The 16,995-nt window shown below is 38.8% G+C and overlaps 2 protein-coding genes across 4 annotated transcripts in view; one reads left to right on the forward strand and one right to left on the reverse strand.

Annotated features, from left to right (window-relative positions):
* Nucleotides 1-13,193, forward strand: part of eya2 (EYA transcriptional coactivator and phosphatase 2) — a 27,517-nt gene extending 14,324 nt beyond the window's left edge. For both annotated transcript variants that reach the window (XM_085161348.1, XM_085161347.1), the window contains 11 exons: nucleotides 2,071-2,147; nucleotides 2,301-2,484; nucleotides 2,744-2,880; nucleotides 3,005-3,088; nucleotides 5,670-5,759; nucleotides 7,830-7,888; nucleotides 8,626-8,786; nucleotides 9,258-9,372; nucleotides 9,528-9,649; nucleotides 9,745-9,845; nucleotides 10,187-13,193. In XM_085161348.1, coding sequence (XP_085017474.1) covers nucleotides 2,071-2,147; nucleotides 2,301-2,484; nucleotides 2,744-2,880; nucleotides 3,005-3,088; nucleotides 5,670-5,759; nucleotides 7,830-7,888; nucleotides 8,626-8,786; nucleotides 9,258-9,372; nucleotides 9,528-9,649; nucleotides 9,745-9,845; nucleotides 10,187-10,267 — 1,211 coding nt within the window. In that variant the 3' untranslated portion in view covers nucleotides 10,268-13,193. The remainder of the gene's footprint in view (nucleotides 1-2,070; nucleotides 2,148-2,300; nucleotides 2,485-2,743; nucleotides 2,881-3,004; nucleotides 3,089-5,669; nucleotides 5,760-7,829; nucleotides 7,889-8,625; nucleotides 8,787-9,257; nucleotides 9,373-9,527; nucleotides 9,650-9,744; nucleotides 9,846-10,186) is intronic.
* tgm5l (transglutaminase 5, like) lies at nucleotides 11,506-16,775 on the reverse strand. Of its 2 annotated transcripts, XM_085161346.1 has the most exons (14): nucleotides 16,649-16,775; nucleotides 16,255-16,437; nucleotides 15,916-16,149; nucleotides 15,390-15,508; nucleotides 14,955-15,083; nucleotides 14,435-14,612; nucleotides 14,081-14,216; nucleotides 13,877-13,980; nucleotides 13,547-13,786; nucleotides 13,346-13,408; nucleotides 13,042-13,254; nucleotides 12,751-12,908; nucleotides 12,202-12,338; nucleotides 11,506-11,844 (listed from the first exon to the last, which is right to left on the reverse strand). In XM_085161346.1, exons 1-14 carry the CDS (start codon nucleotides 16,653-16,655, stop codon nucleotides 11,691-11,693), a joined length of 2,055 nt encoding a protein of 684 aa, XP_085017472.1. In that variant the 5' UTR covers nucleotides 16,656-16,775; the 3' UTR covers nucleotides 11,506-11,690. The 2 variants fall into 2 exon arrangements, with proteins under 2 accessions (XP_085017472.1, XP_085017471.1); XM_085161345.1 differs by lacking the exon at nucleotides 16,649-16,775 and having other exon boundaries at nucleotides 16,255-16,642.
* Between the last annotated feature and the right edge of the window lie 220 nt (nucleotides 16,776-16,995).

Genomic DNA, 16,995 nt, shown 5'->3' on the forward strand with positions numbered 1-16,995 from the left:
GAAACAATGGAGGGTAAACGTAAGGTATATATATATACATATAGGAAGCTAGGAAGCTAGCAGTGTCTGTTATGTAATTACTTATTGCTTAAAACCACCCATTCAATAAACAGTACAGGTGGAAATAAAACAAATAGCAGGCATGTCATTTGATCTGTTTTTCATATGAATGCAGATGGAAATAGACAAAATCATCTATAACAAGCTGCATAACAAAAAAAGGCTTTTAGTTTCTCTAAAATGGGAACATTAAAAGGTCGAACTGCTTTTAAAAATGTCCTTTCTTTAATTTACAGTTACTACAACTGTCCTGTAACCAGTGTTGGGGAGGAACGGAATACATGTACCGCCGTTACGTATTTAAAATACAAAATATGAGTAACTGTATTCCGTTACAGTTACCGTATAAAAAGGTGGTATTTAGAATACAGTTACTTTGTTGAAATAAATGGATTACACGGTGGTACTTCCATGTTTCATATTGTCGCGGGTCAGGCCTGTTTGGGTTTTGTTTGACAGCTACGTTCTGTTGTTCCAGGCGGCAGCGTTACGGTTGCCGTGGTTACAGGGTGACGCTCTCTTTCTGCGTGTTTCCTGGGTGAGAGAGCGCCTGTTGTTGTTGTTGTGCTAAGCTAATAGGCAGAATGCTACAGGTATAGCTCTAATGTAGCATCATAGGCAGTGTAGTCCGTGCTGCAGGGAGAATGGACTGCCATACACGTTATGTGTCTGTGAGCGAGGGAGGGAGAAAAAGGAAAAGTACGAGCTGTCATCGAGCAAAAACGGGAGCTGGAAGCATGTAAATATAATAATAACCACTGCAGCCAAGAAGAGAGCCTGACGAGCCCAGTTGTAAGTAAGCTATTAAGACTCGACTGTACGCTGTGTTCGTGTTTTCCTTCGAAACAATAAGTTCCGTTGGAGCAGCCTTTCAACGCCTCTCTCTGTCTCTCGCTAGCAAGGTTGACCCAGACAACAAAGTAAAGCTAGTTTTCGGCTACGAGCCCGACACGAACCCACCGTATTAGTCAGAGGTCCCTTTACTACGGTTCGGAGCCGCGGACCTTCAGTAACAGTAATAAATCCCAGCAATAGTACATTCATGTAGTTGTAAACAGCATGATAATATATTAAGTAATCCAAAGTATTCAGAATACGTTACTCTCATTGAGTAACGTAACGGAATACGTTACAGAATACATTTTGGGGCATGTATTCTGTATTCTGTAATGGAATACATTTTAAAAGTAACCTTCCCAACACTGCCTGTAACTCAGCTGGTTTAGCAAAGACTGCAAAATTTGTCAACTGTCACCTTCTTCGGTTCATAACATGCATAACTGTCTGTTTGTAAATTCTGAAAATGTAATTGTTTTACATGAAGTTGTTAGGAAATAGTATCCCCATTTTAAGGAACCACACACAACATACTTTTTCTTTTCACAGTTAGTAGAAGTTCATTTGATCCTCTTTGGCTAATAGCCAGCATTATTGCATTTTTTTTAGGGGGGGGGAGTGTATTTTAATTTGCTTTTTTTTTTTAAAGCTACATCAAGATAATGGTTAAACTAAAGGGATGGAATGAAAATTAGAAATATATCCAGTTCTGTGGGTGAAGGTGATAAGATTACAGGAGAAGTAGTTAATCAGACAAACAAACAGTGTGCACAGACCTGACAGGAAGATGCGAGGTGAGACGGCGTTAATGTGCTGCAAAATCGCTCAGAGGGAGACATTCTTGCCTTGGCTTGATTAGATTCGAAGATTCCCAGAGCAGCAGGAGCAGGAGACTTTCCCACCTGTATTGTCATGTCCATAATAAATCACACTCTAACCTTCTACAGCACTTAGCTGTCAAAGAGGAGTCAAAGTTTACTGCTCAGTACTTCCTCTACTCAGATCACAGATCAGATTGGATCTTGCGAAATTATATATGAAGCGGATTCAACAATGCTAGATGGAGCAGAGTCAAAAATCCCTCCAGTTTGGAATTGTATCTTCTTTTTTTTTTAATCCTTTATGAGTGTTTTATACCTTAAAGCTAACCCTTGTCTGTGCATCATTCCTTAGGTAGTGGTATCTCATCTGGAATTTTTCAAGGCACCCATGCAATATCAAGTTCAACCCCTTTCAACCCTGCACAACAAGTGAGTATCTAAGTTCTTGCTAGCAACGCGTGAACAAAATGTTTCTTTGTATATAGTTATTTGCAGAAATAAAAGGGGAACTCTAAAAGTCCTGTAATTGGTTATCAACTGATGTTTGACGTCACTGACTAATATTCTTGTCTGTGTTGGCAGGAGTTTTCAGCGTATTCAAGCTACAGTCAGAGTCAATACTCGCCGTATTATAACTCACATCACTACAACAACCCCTACCTAACCAGTAGCAACATTAGCCCTGCTGCGATCACTGCTCCATTAGCCTATCAGCACCCAGAACACCCAGTTATGTTGCCCAATCACAGCCCAGAGTCGCATACAGGTAAAAACTGTATTTTGTTTTATTTCTAAGCTTTTTTTAAGAATATATGAGTCATTTAATCACTTTAATTATACTATGTGTCATTTTTTTAATCATTGTGACATTAAGAAAAAGAATACAAAAACTGAAATATTTAAAATTTTACTTGCCTGATGATTCTGAAAACCATGTGGTTGCCCCTTTGAACATACAAATTGTTGTTTGTGACCAGTTAAAAAAATAAATAAATAAAAGTAAGAAAAAAAATTCTGTCTTTTAGGAGAGTACCACCCACCACCCAGCCCCCCCACACCAGGTAAAGAGGAGGGGGTCCCAACACGAAGGGGTTCAGATGGCAAGTTAAGAGGAAGAAAAAGAGCCAGTGACCCCGCTCCACCTTTGGACTCTGATATTGAGGTAAACCCATGGTCACACATTGTTGGAAATTAGCAGCATTTCTCTCCAATATTTATCTTTCTCGCTCACACACACTCACAAACTGTCATGTGGTTAACATTACATATCTGTTATTTCACTGCAGCGAGTGTTTATCTGGGATCTGGATGAAACCATCATTATTTTCCATTCGCTCCTCACGGGAACTTTCTCCACACGATTTGGCAAGGTATGGCGATATGACCATTCGCGTTGTCATTTACTGTAAGGAGTATGAACTGAAGCTATATTCACACCCAATACCAGCGATAAGGCTGGTGGACACATGATCCTAACAACAAAGCGTAACCCCGCTTTCTCTCAGCAATCAAGTGCTTATTTAACTTAGTGGTCAACAGTTTGGCTGCCTGAGTCAAGTGACCTTTGGGTCTCATCCCTGAGCATTTTCACACGCTGGCTGTTTTTCTTTTCTGCCCTCCTGTTTCTTTTCATAATGCAGCAGGGCTGTTTAGCTACCCCGACAACCTGCCGCGTGATTGACAGCCAGCGGGACCTTTACATAACAGACAGGCAGCTGACGAGGGGCGGACAGTGGTGCATTTCTTGTTTTTGGCCGGGGATCTGTGTTTTGAATTCTCACGGTCCCCCTGCGGGTTGACACAAGGCTGATGGGAGTTTGAGAGCAGCGTTTCTGATGGGCCAGGGATCTGTTGTTTCTTTTTCTTTCTCTTCTGCCACGGTGAGGGGGTGAAGAGAGAAAGAGCAGAAGGGCCAAGAAAAGAGAAGGAGCAAGTTAGACTGTGTGGATGTGTTGAAATGTGACTCATGTGCCAGAAATTCCTGATTCCTCCCACCACCCAAACACCCCACTGTTGGATCTAGGGAAACTCGGGACAGATTCTGACATCAAAACTAAGACATGCAGTAAAGGAATTGAATGAATGACAGTGGAAAAACAAATGAATAGACTAATATTGAGATGGCTCAGAAGCTAGAAAGATTTTGTTGTTGTTGTTCCTACTATGGGAGAAATAATACAATCATTTCTGGAGTTAGTTAACTCTGTTTGCATCCTGCTTCTCACCATAAACCTCTTCCAACTGGATCAATGTAATTTTCTCTTATTATTAACAAATGCTTGGGCATTTATAAAGTAAAGGTAAGTCTGGGCCCACTCTGAGGAAGACTAATGGGTCTGTTGAAAGAAACCTGTTTTCACTAGCTTGGTGAGCCAGAGGTGAATAGATGTCCACATGAGGAGCTGACCCTTACTCCCAAAACCTTGCTTCCATTATCTCATTTATCATGCAGCACCTCACTCTATTCTCCAGAGTGTGAATTCTCTTCCCAAACCCCGTCTTTTATATCACAAACAGAAGTCCCCCGCAAAGGTGCAAATTTGGGAACCAATTTTTCTTGCATGTTCTTTCCTTTTCTACCTGTTTTCATCTTCATTCCTCTGCTTTGGGGTTAAAAGAAAGAGGCTTTTATTTGATTTTCTGTGTAGTAGTAACCACAGTCTTCAGAGAAGGGTGATTACAGACAATTATTTCAATTATTGGACAAACAAACCTTTCTCAAGCCTTTAACTCCACCCACTTCACCCTTTCTATTCACCGCTTCCTTAGTCCTCGCCCACTGCATTTTCTCCCAGTCACCTGTGTCCTCCCCGTCGCTCCTATTGAACTTATTTTGGCCTTTGTCCTTAATCACCTTTTTTAAGCCCTTTTGTGGAGGGAGGTATTTTGTAATTGCTGTGATTTACCCTACTTGTGTCATCAAGTCCATTTTACCAACCTGAGTGAGAACACAGCCCTGCTTGTCATTTCAAATGAACTAATTAAATGTTCACCTTTGGCTGACTTTTCCTGGCTTTGCGTGTCTTGCTGCCAAAGAGGAGTTATCAAAACAATGCACCACTCATATGTACACACCTTTTTCTTTTTTTTTTAAAAAAAAAATGTTGAACAACAACACACGCCATGGATGATTTGTCAGCCAGACAACTGGCACATTATGATTTATATTTTCTGAAGGTGGTAATTCAGAAAATGCTTATTTAAAAACTAAATTGAAGTTGATGTAATGCAAAACCTGGTTTTTACTTTGCTTTCTATATGATTGAAAATAACAGAAGATAAAAGGTTTGAGGGAAAAGGTGAAAGACTGAATACATTTCGGCTATTATATCCATTGCATTTAAGGTGCCAGTAGTTAAACGAGTCTACATGTATACGACTGAAAATAAGGGGTTTTAATAGTTGCTGACTTCGATTAGTTTGCATTTCTGAACAAAAGCAGCAGCAGAGAACAGTTGGGGAAGCTTGTTGACTGAATTTATGAGCGCCAAAACAAATAGCTCAGAATGAAGATGGCAGAGATAATGATAAGCAATAAAGTTTGATTGACAGATAAATATTCACGCCTACCTTCTTCTGGAACCTGTTTATGTCAGTCCTTTTACTTAGAGCAGAACAAAGCTTCTATTATGTGTGCACTGACATAATGAAAAGAGCAGTAATGTTAAATAGCTTTAAATTTTTTAGCTTTATTCTCTAAATACCAAAGCTTCTATCTCAACCTAAGCCCAGAATTTTATTTCTATGAACATGCTAACAAAGAGCATAGCCTTTGTTCACATTTACAGTCTATTCACGGTGCCCAATCTGTTTATAGTTTTAGTTAAGGATGCCAAAAAGAAAAAAATCTGTTACTGTCCACACTAACTTTTAACAGTTTTCTTCTCTCCATCTTGTGTGAGAATTGCATATACCACATGTGTCAATTGTTCCTGTTTCTGTGTGCATCAGGACTCTTCAAAGGCAGTGTCTCTGGGTTTGTGGATGGAGGAAATGATCTTCAACTTGGCTGACTCGAGGCTTTTCTTCAATGACCTGGAGGTGAGGTTTGAAATTTGTGTGATGAACCGTAACTGTTGACAAAAGAAACACAAAGAAAATTCCAAGACTCAGTGTTGATTAATTAGCAGTGTGCTTTGCTGCACAAATAATTTCATATTTGGCTTACGGTGAACTGGATCTCAATATATTCTAATAATTATGTGACTTTTTCCAGTAAGCTGGAAAACTGTAGCACTGAAAATTATCCATCAATGTAAGCTGGCATACAGTTAACCAGAAAACCTTGCCTGCAAGAGCTTAGCGAGCGGTTTGACATTTTGCTGCTTTTTCTTCTTACATAAAGCACGGTGGCACTCATTGTAGAAATCCCTTAACACAATATCTATCTCATATTTATTCTTTCTGCTGCATTTACAGCATTACCCAAACAATTTACTTTCATGGGGAATTGACAGTACATCAAAAAAAAACTGCCAAAGTTAATACACAACGTCTTAAAATGATGACTCCTTAAAAAAAGAAATAAAAGCCCCTGTTGGTCATTAAAATGCATTTTAGTACCTGCTAGTGACTGAACAATGCATGTGTTTTTCATCCTAAATTCCTTAACCTTGTTCTGACAAAGAAAAAAAAACCCTGAAGAGCTGCATAGAAAAAGAGAACAAGTACACTTTGTGCTATAATTATAGGTCTGTGTCTGAGTATCCAAGGGGGAAATTAGTCAAATGGGAGGAGGAACAGTCAAGAAGAGGGAAAGGAGCCAACAAAGCCATTTGCAAACCCAGTTTTTATCCCTCCTTTTGTTGTCAGGGCTCAGTAAAGCTCTAAAGCAGTGCCCCATATCAGGCTGACAAAGCCTGTTAAGTCTTAAGGTGCAATTATCTTGTCCTTATCATGTCTGTGGCAACACCAGTGGCTACAACTGCTGCTGTCATGACTCACGTATTGTAAATGGTCGGTGTTACTGTCTGACTAATCAAGTCCATCATTGCCAGTTGAAATATTAATGGTTTAAAAAAAAAGATTTCAGTGTGTTCTAGTTTTCTTTATCTCAATTTAACGATACAACTATTGCAGTCTAATCAAAATCAGACTAACTCAGACTTTTGCTTTTTGAGACTTTTAGCATATTTGCAATTTTTTTTTTTTTATTCTGCACTTACATTGACATTTTAGGACTTCCCAGAGCTGACAGATGAAGGATCCAGTTTGCTTTTGTCCCTGTTAAATAATCAAATGTTTGAAATTAAATTATACAAAGGTAATCCGCATTGTACGGTCAGCAGTTACATTTCAGCATGGGTGGATGTCACTTGAGTGGGAGGTGGGTTGCAGCCCCTGGGAATATAGTTATGCAGCAATGTAAGGGAGATGAGGTAGCGTCTCTGTCTGGATGACTGAAAGGTGATAGGACAGCCGGTCTGTACTGGGCCGTTGCGACTAGGACTCCATTTTTAAGCATGTGCGTGCTTAAAAACAGAGTATATCACTGAGTGTGCAGAAACCAGAGTGCAAGTTTTTGCTTGATACTTTTGCATGGTGTTTTCACTTAGTCTGTGATGACTGACTTGTCCTACTTTTTTTTTTTTTTTTTCTTTTTAATGTAACATATCAAATCATAATAGCTGTTTTCAAATTTCTTGTTTAACTGCATATTGCTGAAGGTGTTTTGGCTGCAGACACTTGGTTAAGCTGCAGTGTGGTTTTGTTCCCTGCAGTCTGGTTGGCTGCATTAACGTCCAACAGAGACAAATATGCAAACCATTGTGCTTGTGGGACAATGAGTGATTCTTAAGAGAATTTATTTTTTTTTAACCAGTGGTTAAATTGTTAGGTGTATTTAAAAAAAAAAAAAAAAAAAGTGCAGATTTTCTTTACTTCACTATGTGGTTGCGCTAGAATTGCACCACTATGTTGACAGACTTTTTTTCCGTGGCGCCTTACTGGCCCATTTCCTGACACCTTATTTCCTCCTTCCTTGCATTTTATTTTTAACCCTTTTTTTCATATCCATTGTGCTATCGTTTCTATAGAGCAGAGACCTGCCTGTACATGGCTTTACTCTGAAAAGGAGCTCGTCATATATCTGCTCTCCTTTTCATTTCCCAGGAATGTGACCAAGTCCATATTGATGACGTGGCATCAGATGACAATGGACAGGACCTGAGGTAAAGTTTCTGCTGTGTTACTGTACTCAAAGCTTGTACAGTTCTGCTATGGCTTGTGACCCAGACTTGCCCTCAGGGTTTTAGTGGGCAGGAAGAGAAGAGCATGAAGATGAGACGGGGGCTGTGTGCATCTGTGTGTGCTCATGCATGCAAGCATGTGCATGTCTTTTATTTTCCCTACTTCCACAGCCATATAATATGTCAGAGGATTATCCAGTGCTTTCATTTCTCATCAAACTATCTCTTTCATTCCCTCTGTCTCCCTCAGCGCTGGCGTTTTATTGCATAAACTTGTTGAAACACTTTAAGATGCTTTAAGGAATGATTTGAGCGAACCAGTCTATACTAAAGTACATTTTTGACATATTTATTTTATTGAACTTGGACCTTTTCATTTGAGTATGTTTTTATATTTATCCGAGTCCCACTACATGTATATAATATTTTTAGTGACAAATGCTCATTCAATTTTACAGGATTTCTTGGCCCGGACAGTTTCATTTGCACTGGCACATTTCCCTACATTTGATGAAAAGCTCAAGCAATGCTTTCTTTTTCAATGGTTGAGTTGCTTGAATAAATCCCTGCAACCCTAAAATATATTAGTGAATATAGCTACTGATTCTTGGAGTACCAATGTCAACAATGATGAACTGTTACAATAAGATGTTCAGAAGAGTTCAGCTCACGCCTTTATGATTTATATCCTGGCTGTTTTCTTTATTGTGACTCTGCAGCACTTATAACTTTGGGTCGGATGGCTTCCAGAGCCCAGCAGGAGCAGGTTCTCTGTGCCTGGGGTCAGGGGTCCACGGAGGGGTGGACTGGATGAGGAAACTAGCTTTCCGATACCGCAGAGTCAAGGAGATCTACAACACATACAAAAATAATGTCGGGGGTAAGTTCTAGTCTCATTTTATACAACATTGCTGTCTATGTGTGACGTGAAAGTTTAGAAATTCCTCCTTCCTTCTTTTATGTGGGGTTTTTGTGCACTTATTAAACACCTAACATTACAGGAAGTTAGATGATGAGATTATTCTACACAAATGCAAATATTTATCAACTGTAGGACTTAACCCTTTCACCAGTGCCCTTAAAGGCAAAAGAGAAACTAACTGTAAGCGTTACACCTAGTCAGGCTTCAGTGGGTAAAGAGTTAAAGAACTAAATCTAACATCTAAGATTCAAAACATGATTGGTTTGAAGTCATAAAGTAGGACCTTTTCATTTCATTCAAAAAGAGTAGTCACTTTTCATTAGGTTCCTATTTTCTTTCTAGGCATAAACATGCAGTTTGGATATGAAGAAGAGTAAAATACTTGTTTCCAAGATTATCTGTTAAGCTTTTGTTCTTCTTGATGGTCAGGTTTACTGGGCAGCCCCAAGAGAGAAGAGTGGTTACAGTTAAGGAGAGAGATGGAAGTCCTTACTGACCTGTGGCTGACTCAAGCACTCAAAGCTCTGGCTCTCATCAACTCAAGGTCAGTTTATGCTTCCATAGTTTTATTACCACTTAGAGGTGAATTGAATGTTAGCTTTGTTTGATTTGACATTTCCAAATTTTTTCTCAGTTTGTGACAAAATATATTTGTTTGTCATATTTACTGACTTTAGCGCCTGTCTTGCCCTCTTTCAGGCCTAATTGTGTGAATGTGTTGGTGACCACTACTCAGCTCATTCCAGCCCTGTCCAAGGTGTTACTCTATGGTTTAGGTTCAGCCTTCCCCATAGAGAACATATACAGTGCCACCAAGACAGGTGAGAAAACTTCAAGGGAAAGTAGGCAAGAAGATAATAAGCAAGTGAAAAGGCTGTAATAATAATTTAAACTGTGATTTTTCTCCTTTTCAAAGGCAAAGAAAGTTGTTTTGAGCGTGTCTCTCAGAGGTTTGGTCGGAGAGCAGTCTATGTGGTGATAGGAGATGGAGCTGAAGAGGAGACTGTAGCCAAGAAGGTAAAACTGTCTGTTTTTTTATTACTTTAACGGCTGAAAAATGGGCCACAGCAAATCAGTGAACCTTACACCATGCTTGATTTCTGCAGCTTCTGTGGTATGGGTTTGTTTTTTCGTGAAATTGCTGTTTTGAGATTTTCCTAGATTTTTTTTTTTTCTAATGCTTTTCTACAATGTTATCCAGATGTATCTGTGTACTATAGTACCTCTCCAAATGGGACAATACTTCACATATGCTCTTCTTCTGCAGAAACACTGAAAACGTCTGAAAAGATACCATCTTAAGTTTCAATGTTATACTCTATACACGCGTTTAATATGACATTATTTTGTTTTATCAGAAGAACATGCCATTCTGGAGAGTGTCCTGTAGGGCTGATCTTGAGGCTTTGAGCCACGCACTGGAGCTGGACTACCTCTAGAGGGCGCCATCCATCACATTCTGCTCTTATGCTTGTGTTATGAGAAACTCTGGAGCTTCTGAGTGCACCTTGCAGGTGAAGATTCCCCTAGAGACTGATTGAAAGTCAGTACTGCTATATTGAGCGAGCACTCTGGCAGACAATTTTATACCCGAGCCAATGGATTTTGTGGGGATTCTGAAGCAAGGCTGCAGTGTCTGTGATACATAAATATGAAAAAAAGGGCTGGAAACAAAATAAAAGGCCAAAGTGAAATAAGGGACCAAAGCCTCATTGCTAACTCCAGGGAATTATGGTTAATACCGATAATATTAATCATATAAAACAACAAACTTACTTTTTTCTTTTTTTTTAATTCATCTCGAGTTTATAAATTGTTCCGTTTTCAGGATATTTACATCCTGTTTAGCGATCACAGTGAGTAAAGTTCAGACTGTTGATGACTTTTTCTGCTGTGTCTTTATATTTCTTTTGAGACTTAACACGTTTTTTTTCCTGGCCATTAATGTTGTAAAGACAAAATTAGAAGCAAGAATTCTGATATTGTGATTTTTAGTAATAAATGTTAAATACCATTCTCTTAAAGGTAGGGGCTATTAAATAGTCTGCATTTCAGCTTTACAGTCTGAGCTATTTACTGGTTCAGGTTTACAATACAGTACGGTAATAGTTTGGGAGCTCTGCATAAAACAATAATCACAGTTAAAGACCAAAAATCTGCTCAAAATGTTTTGATGAGTTGGCTTGAAGATGCTGTATTATAGGCTGGTGCTTGAATGAATCTTTACCTTTAATTATGGGTTGTATATTGTTTTCTTTACTGTCATTAAGTTCCTAATAACCTGTTTGTAATATAGTTGGACTGGTATGATTGTGCATGTGCCGATTACACTGCCTGTCAGCTTAGCAATGATCTGTATATAATGCTTTGTTGCCAACTTGTTGTGACAGACAGTTGAAGTAGATGAATAAAGATAAATTAATTACACTGAGGGCAAAAGTGAGTTCAGTTTCATCTCATTTTGCACTGTTGCTCAATCTGTAGACACATTCTAATCAATCTACATGACATAAACCTAAAAAAAGGAATTTTAAAGTTTTCCATGCACAAAATCACTTGAGGGACTTTTCTTTCTTTATGGGGAAAGATCACCATCTTCAGGCCAAAAAAAGTAGTAACATAAAGACACTGATACACTCATACACTGTGTGGCTTTTAGAAAAAATGAGACAGAATGGAACATTTTATGATTTTATTTCTCAAATAAAGGTAAAAGTGCAACAATAATTTTAAAAAATATATATCTTTGGGTATCAATGTTAATTTTTATGGCACATATACACATAAATAAAAATAAATAAATAGTTAAATAAATAATATTTACATTCATCATTTACAGCATAAAAAACATGGCTCCAGGTGCTAAACACTGTTGACAGAGACCATCTTAAAGCCTCTGATGGTGACATTCATATTTGTGAGCCACAGGCTGGCTTGCAGCATCTTTTCTCCCACCATGTTGGGCATGTACGGGATTGGCTGATCCACTCTTCCTCCTGGAGGCAGTGGGGGCATCCTGCAGGAAAATGTAGAAAGCTTATTTTAAAAAAAATATTTGCAAAATTTAGAAATTTATTCCAGTAACTCAGAGTGGCTGACTACAATAAATGTCCTGTCACTTTGCATCACGCCTCTAAGCAAACATTCAGTGATTATCCTGCTATGCATCCATGAACACAAACATGCGTAGAACAATGCAAACATACCACAATGACAAGTCAACATTCTCTCAAGAAAGACAGTGTTCCTTTCTGCACTGCACAGTGACACTCCTCTATTTTAGAATTCCTGTCATTAGCAGGCATTTATGAAGTTCTACAGTCCCTGTGGTGTCTATTAATTATTGCCCATGAGACAAAAAAATCATTCTTACCTGAACTGAACTTTGCCTTGGAGCAGCCCAGCCCCAGCTACAGTCAGTACTCCACTGACTGGGTGAGAATATGGGTTGATGAAGGTCACTAGGGCAGTCTGTTCACTTTGTTGCATGATGGACTTTTCATCTGCAACCTGAAGGACAAACACATTAGTAAACCCAGAACATTTCCTCAAGTTCTCCATTATATAACTTTAAGATAATAAATATGACATAAAATCTGCTGTCTGCATCTTATACTTGTAACTATATGATTACATTTTTATTCAAAAAGGAGAAATATTATAGAAATTTTCAAAACTACCGATGCATTTTTTCCACAGCTGGTGCTGCATCATCAGATCAGATATGAAAATCCTGAATGCCCTTTAAATACTTTCGTATAATATTACATAGCAACCTGTACTTGGTATCAAAACATCGGAATTTGTGCTCAAAGACATAAAGTTTAATTCATTTTTTTTAAAGAAGTTTAAGTTGATGGATGCAATAAGTCTGTATGTGAGAAACTTTAAGGAGGAAATATTGAGCATTTTTGTAAAGTACCTGTATGATGAGCTGTGGGCTGCTGATGTTGAACTCCTCTGAGCTCAGGACTCTCTCCTGACTGGCAGTATCCTCCACAACAACTGCAAGGTTGATCAGGTTATCCCCCACCACGTTTTCATACTGTGCTAGGGGGATCTTCTGCCTCACTACCTTGACTGGATAGAGGAAGTGACACAGAAATTAGGTTGTGTTAAATAAATAGTCAAATCCAAATAGATTAAGTTCTGAAAACAACAAGAGTCCTTCAAAGGTGAATATTTTAGTTGTAGATGAGAAAAGTAAATGTACCTTCCATAGGTGCAAGTTGTAAGACACCGTGGTTTTCCCAGAAGGTGTCCGAGGGGCTGTGGTTGTATTCTTTTGCCTGGGCATTGAGGTGAACCTTCAACATCTTGGCTACATTCTGCTTGTTCATGATTTTCACGCTGAAGCTGACAGGCTCCCCAACAATGGGGGATTTGTCCAGGGTCAGGAAGACTAGCACTCCCTGGGATGAGCCTGCTGAATAAACATGAAAAAGTCCTCATGAAGAGATATGTTTTTAAACAACTCTGTATAAACTCTGATGAATACATTCAAAACTACAAATTACCTCTTCTTAGTGTTGAGTCACCTGAACTCGAAGAGCTTCTTGATGAAAGTGTTGAAGTTGGGCCTGTGTTATAAAGACAAAGACAAATGTGAGTATGTGAGAGTGCTATTATTTCACTTCATCGCTTTATTTCAATATATCACTTTATTAAATTGCATAATGTGCAAATCAATTAGCAGAATTCTAGTTTCATGGTCATACTTTTGATGTATTTGTAATCTCCTGTGATCTTTTGCAATCTGGGGAACCCAACAGCCTTAGTGCAGATGAGGGAGCCAACTCTCTCAGTGTCTTTGCTGAACCCGAGCACCTGACCCTGGCCCAAGATGATTGTATGGATATCAGCATTCACACTGGCGTAGACAAATGGGACATCATAGAACAGGTCCACACGCTTGTTCTTTATTGCTTTGACTGGTGCGGGGCCACAGCAGTACACTCCTGTGATGATGGCAGAAACAAGAAAGTTCTGAAGAAGTTCACAAAGAATTAAAGAGTGGAAGAAAAAGTTGAACTTTTTTTAGCACACACCTCCACTTCTCTCCTGAGGAGTCGGGTCAAGAACTTGCCAGCCATCCATTCCAGATTCAAGATCCCGACGAGTCATCCAGCACTCCACCCAGACATGGAAGTTCCTGTTAAAGTCCAACAAAAGATAATGTTAAGCATTAAAATGTCATTAAAGTCTTTAAAGTAGTTAAATAATACAGTTTATAAGCAAAATATAAAACTGACCAGATGCTGTCTTTGGTGCGGTTTAACTTCTGCCCTGTTGCGCTGTAGTATTCCTCAATCACCAGGTTGCCATCAGTGTCATGAGCAGAGTTGAAGTTTGTGATCACACGGCAAGGAATGCCAAGAACTCTCATAACTGAAAGACGTAATGAAAGCACAACTGATTTTTAAAAAGACTGTTAAAATATTTGAACACTGTCATGGAAAAAATGACTCGGTGTTAAAAAAAATTAAGAGTGAAAACATTTTATTATGATAGCATCATTTAGAACAACTGATTATTATTAAAGAGCAGAATTACATGATCTAAGTTACGTGCTTTTATAAGGTTTTAAAAGATGAAGATATAAGCACCTGTGCACATGACAGCTGCAAAAACCCAGCACTGTCCATACTTGACTGGGCTGTTACCAGACTGGTTCCACTTTCTCAAAATGTCCCCACTCCCAGTCCACATGGAGGGACTGACACCTTGTTTGAAGTCGCCCGTCCAGTTCCCCTTCAGCACCCCACGGTCATCCTCACTGTTGATCTAAACACAAAGCACAACATAAGTATAGTTTTTACTGTTTGCACAGCATGTGCCAAAGATGCCAAAACAGGTTTGGGCATCCCATAATTTTCCATGTTGCCCTGGCAGTTTTACAGTAATAATTACAGTGTTGCTGCATGTGACATTTAGTGCTCAGAACATTGAAGGTGGTGTCTCTTCAGAACATAGTGTCCCAGGTTAAGCCCAAGCTTGTTTAACGAGTAGAAATGATGCTCATGTAATAGATTGTAAACAAAAACCAAAAACTAATGTGATTTATACAATTTGTAAAGCTAGTTAATGTTGAATTTGTGTTGCTAGACAGAATCTGTTGACACTCACCATGGCAGACACAACCCGGCTGAGGTACACGGGGTTGTTTCGGTTCAGGTAGTCCATCTTTCTGTTCTTTTTGTGCTGAGGGCTGACTTGGAGCAAATTCAAGCATGCCTCCAGAACACCAGGCTCATACTTTACAGGCAGAAAAGGGAAAAGAGAAAATTTGAGTACGTCCTGTTAAGCAGGTGGTTTGAAGTCAGATTTAAGGTCAAGATTTTACTATGTGCACACATACTTTAAGATGTTTTATCTCATTGATCCTCCAAAATTTGCACATTTATTCATTGAAAAGTATTGTTTTGAAGAATTATTAAAGTGTTACAGAGAATACGATCTTTATGCACTTTGATAAAGCATAATACACTCATTTAAAAGGCACATCTTCTGGTAATACATTTTTTTTTGAGTTGCTTAGTGTTCAGTTTACGACTTTCTTACCTGATCAAAAGACCACGGTCTTGCAACAATGTTTGTCCCTGATCCCATAAACAGCAACCCAAAGTCACTCTGGATATATTCTTCTCTCTGATCCTCAAATGGGATGTATACTGTATCCTCTGCAAGAAACACATCTGCATTTAGAACCACACAGTGTACTAACATTTTCAATTCATGTTCAATTCAACATTTTCAAAGAGATTTACAGATCATTCAGTCCACGGACCTATTTTATCATGCTTATGTTGACCTTTTTTATTTATAAATTTAGTGGCTGAATTTTACTATGAAACATAATTATATGTAAGGTTTTATATACACAGTTAGTCACATAGATGTACTGTAGCAGACGCTTAAAAATAAGTAATGAATAATTTATTATGTATTCTACAATAATGTAATTTTCAATATGGTTTGTGTGTTAGGCCACACAAACCATATATGTATTTCTGATACATATATGGTTGCTGCAACAAGCTACCAAAATAAATCGGATTCTCCAGCACTGATAGTTTGCTTCACTTACCAGAACACCAGGGGTTGCAGAGCAGGATGAAATCGCCATATGCAGAGCTTTTCTGGCCATCCTGAGTAAGCACACACAGCTGAAATCTGTAGGAGCCGACTGAGGCAGAGGCAGGAGAGCAGATGTAGATAGAAGGTTTCAGAGGGTTCCACTCCTCAGGGTCAATATAGGCATTCCAGCTGGACTTGGAAGAGCTCTTGGAGAAGGTTACAGGCATTACTGCGTACAGGTTACCTGATGGGAAAATTGAGGAATGTTAGAAACACAAGCAAAAGCCTTAAATTGTGGGTTAGACCACTTATATACAAAAGTATCCATGCAATATACTCAGGAAAGTACCTAGCATGACTTTCACCCTCAGAGTATTGATCTTAGGGTTGAAGGGTCGCCCTTCCAGCTGAACACTGACTTTAAATGGGGCTCCTCTCCGCACCACCAGAGATTTGGTGTTCCTGAAGCCATTCGTCTTATGACTCTCAAGGTTTTCTGATTGTTCAAGGTCAACATATTTTATCCTCAAAGCTGCAAGTTGAGAAAAAGAAAACATTAAAGACTGTCAACATCATACATTGTCTGTAACAGTAAAAGGCAATCACGCACAGCAGTAATCAGGGTAATAATCAAATCATAATCATAGTCTTCATCAAGAGTGAATTTGCTCTGAATAACAAATGAATAGTAAGGAACAAAAAGAGTGAAAGAGTTTGCATCTCTGAAGATCTGAAAATCTCACCTTCCATCTCTTAGTCTCTCTTTCTCACAGCAACGTTGTATGACTCCACTATCGCCCACTAAAGCTATATAAGCATTTTGCCCAACCCTTTTTAAGCATTTCAGAAGGTGGGGAGAACACAGTGTGACTTTCTTTAATTGTTACCAAGGCCCTAGAGTCATGCGAAACAAAACAATTGATTGGATGAGCAATCAGATTCACCTATGTGCAGATAGAGGAATTGCGTCAGTTTAATGCGTGACAGTACATCAGCTTGAAGACCGAGGCCTAGGGCAAGAACAGTACTTTTCAGTGTTAACAGATGCTAGCAAACCTGATTTTCAATGATTAATATCTGTCGCATAGAC

This window comes from Neolamprologus multifasciatus, chromosome 5 (genome assembly GCF_963576455.1).
Source record: "Neolamprologus multifasciatus chromosome 5, fNeoMul1.2, whole genome shotgun sequence".
NCBI classification, from domain to species: Eukaryota; Metazoa; Chordata; class Actinopteri; order Cichliformes; family Cichlidae; genus Neolamprologus; species Neolamprologus multifasciatus.

Bases quoted from the DNA above. Each gene is read 5' to 3' on its own strand.
- tgm5l (XM_085161345.1), bottom strand. From the start codon at position 16,462: ATGTTTTCTTTTTCTCAACTTGCAGCTTTGAGGATAAAATATGTTGAC. The intron at 14,613-14,954 runs GTGAGTGTCAAC...CTTTGTGTTTAG, and splicing joins GCCGGGTTGTGTCTGCCATG to ATCAACAGTGAGGATGACCG. The intron at 13,255-13,345 runs GTAATTTGTAGT...ATGTTTATTCAG, and splicing joins TGACTCAACACTAAGAAGAG to CAGGCTCATCCCAGGGAGTG.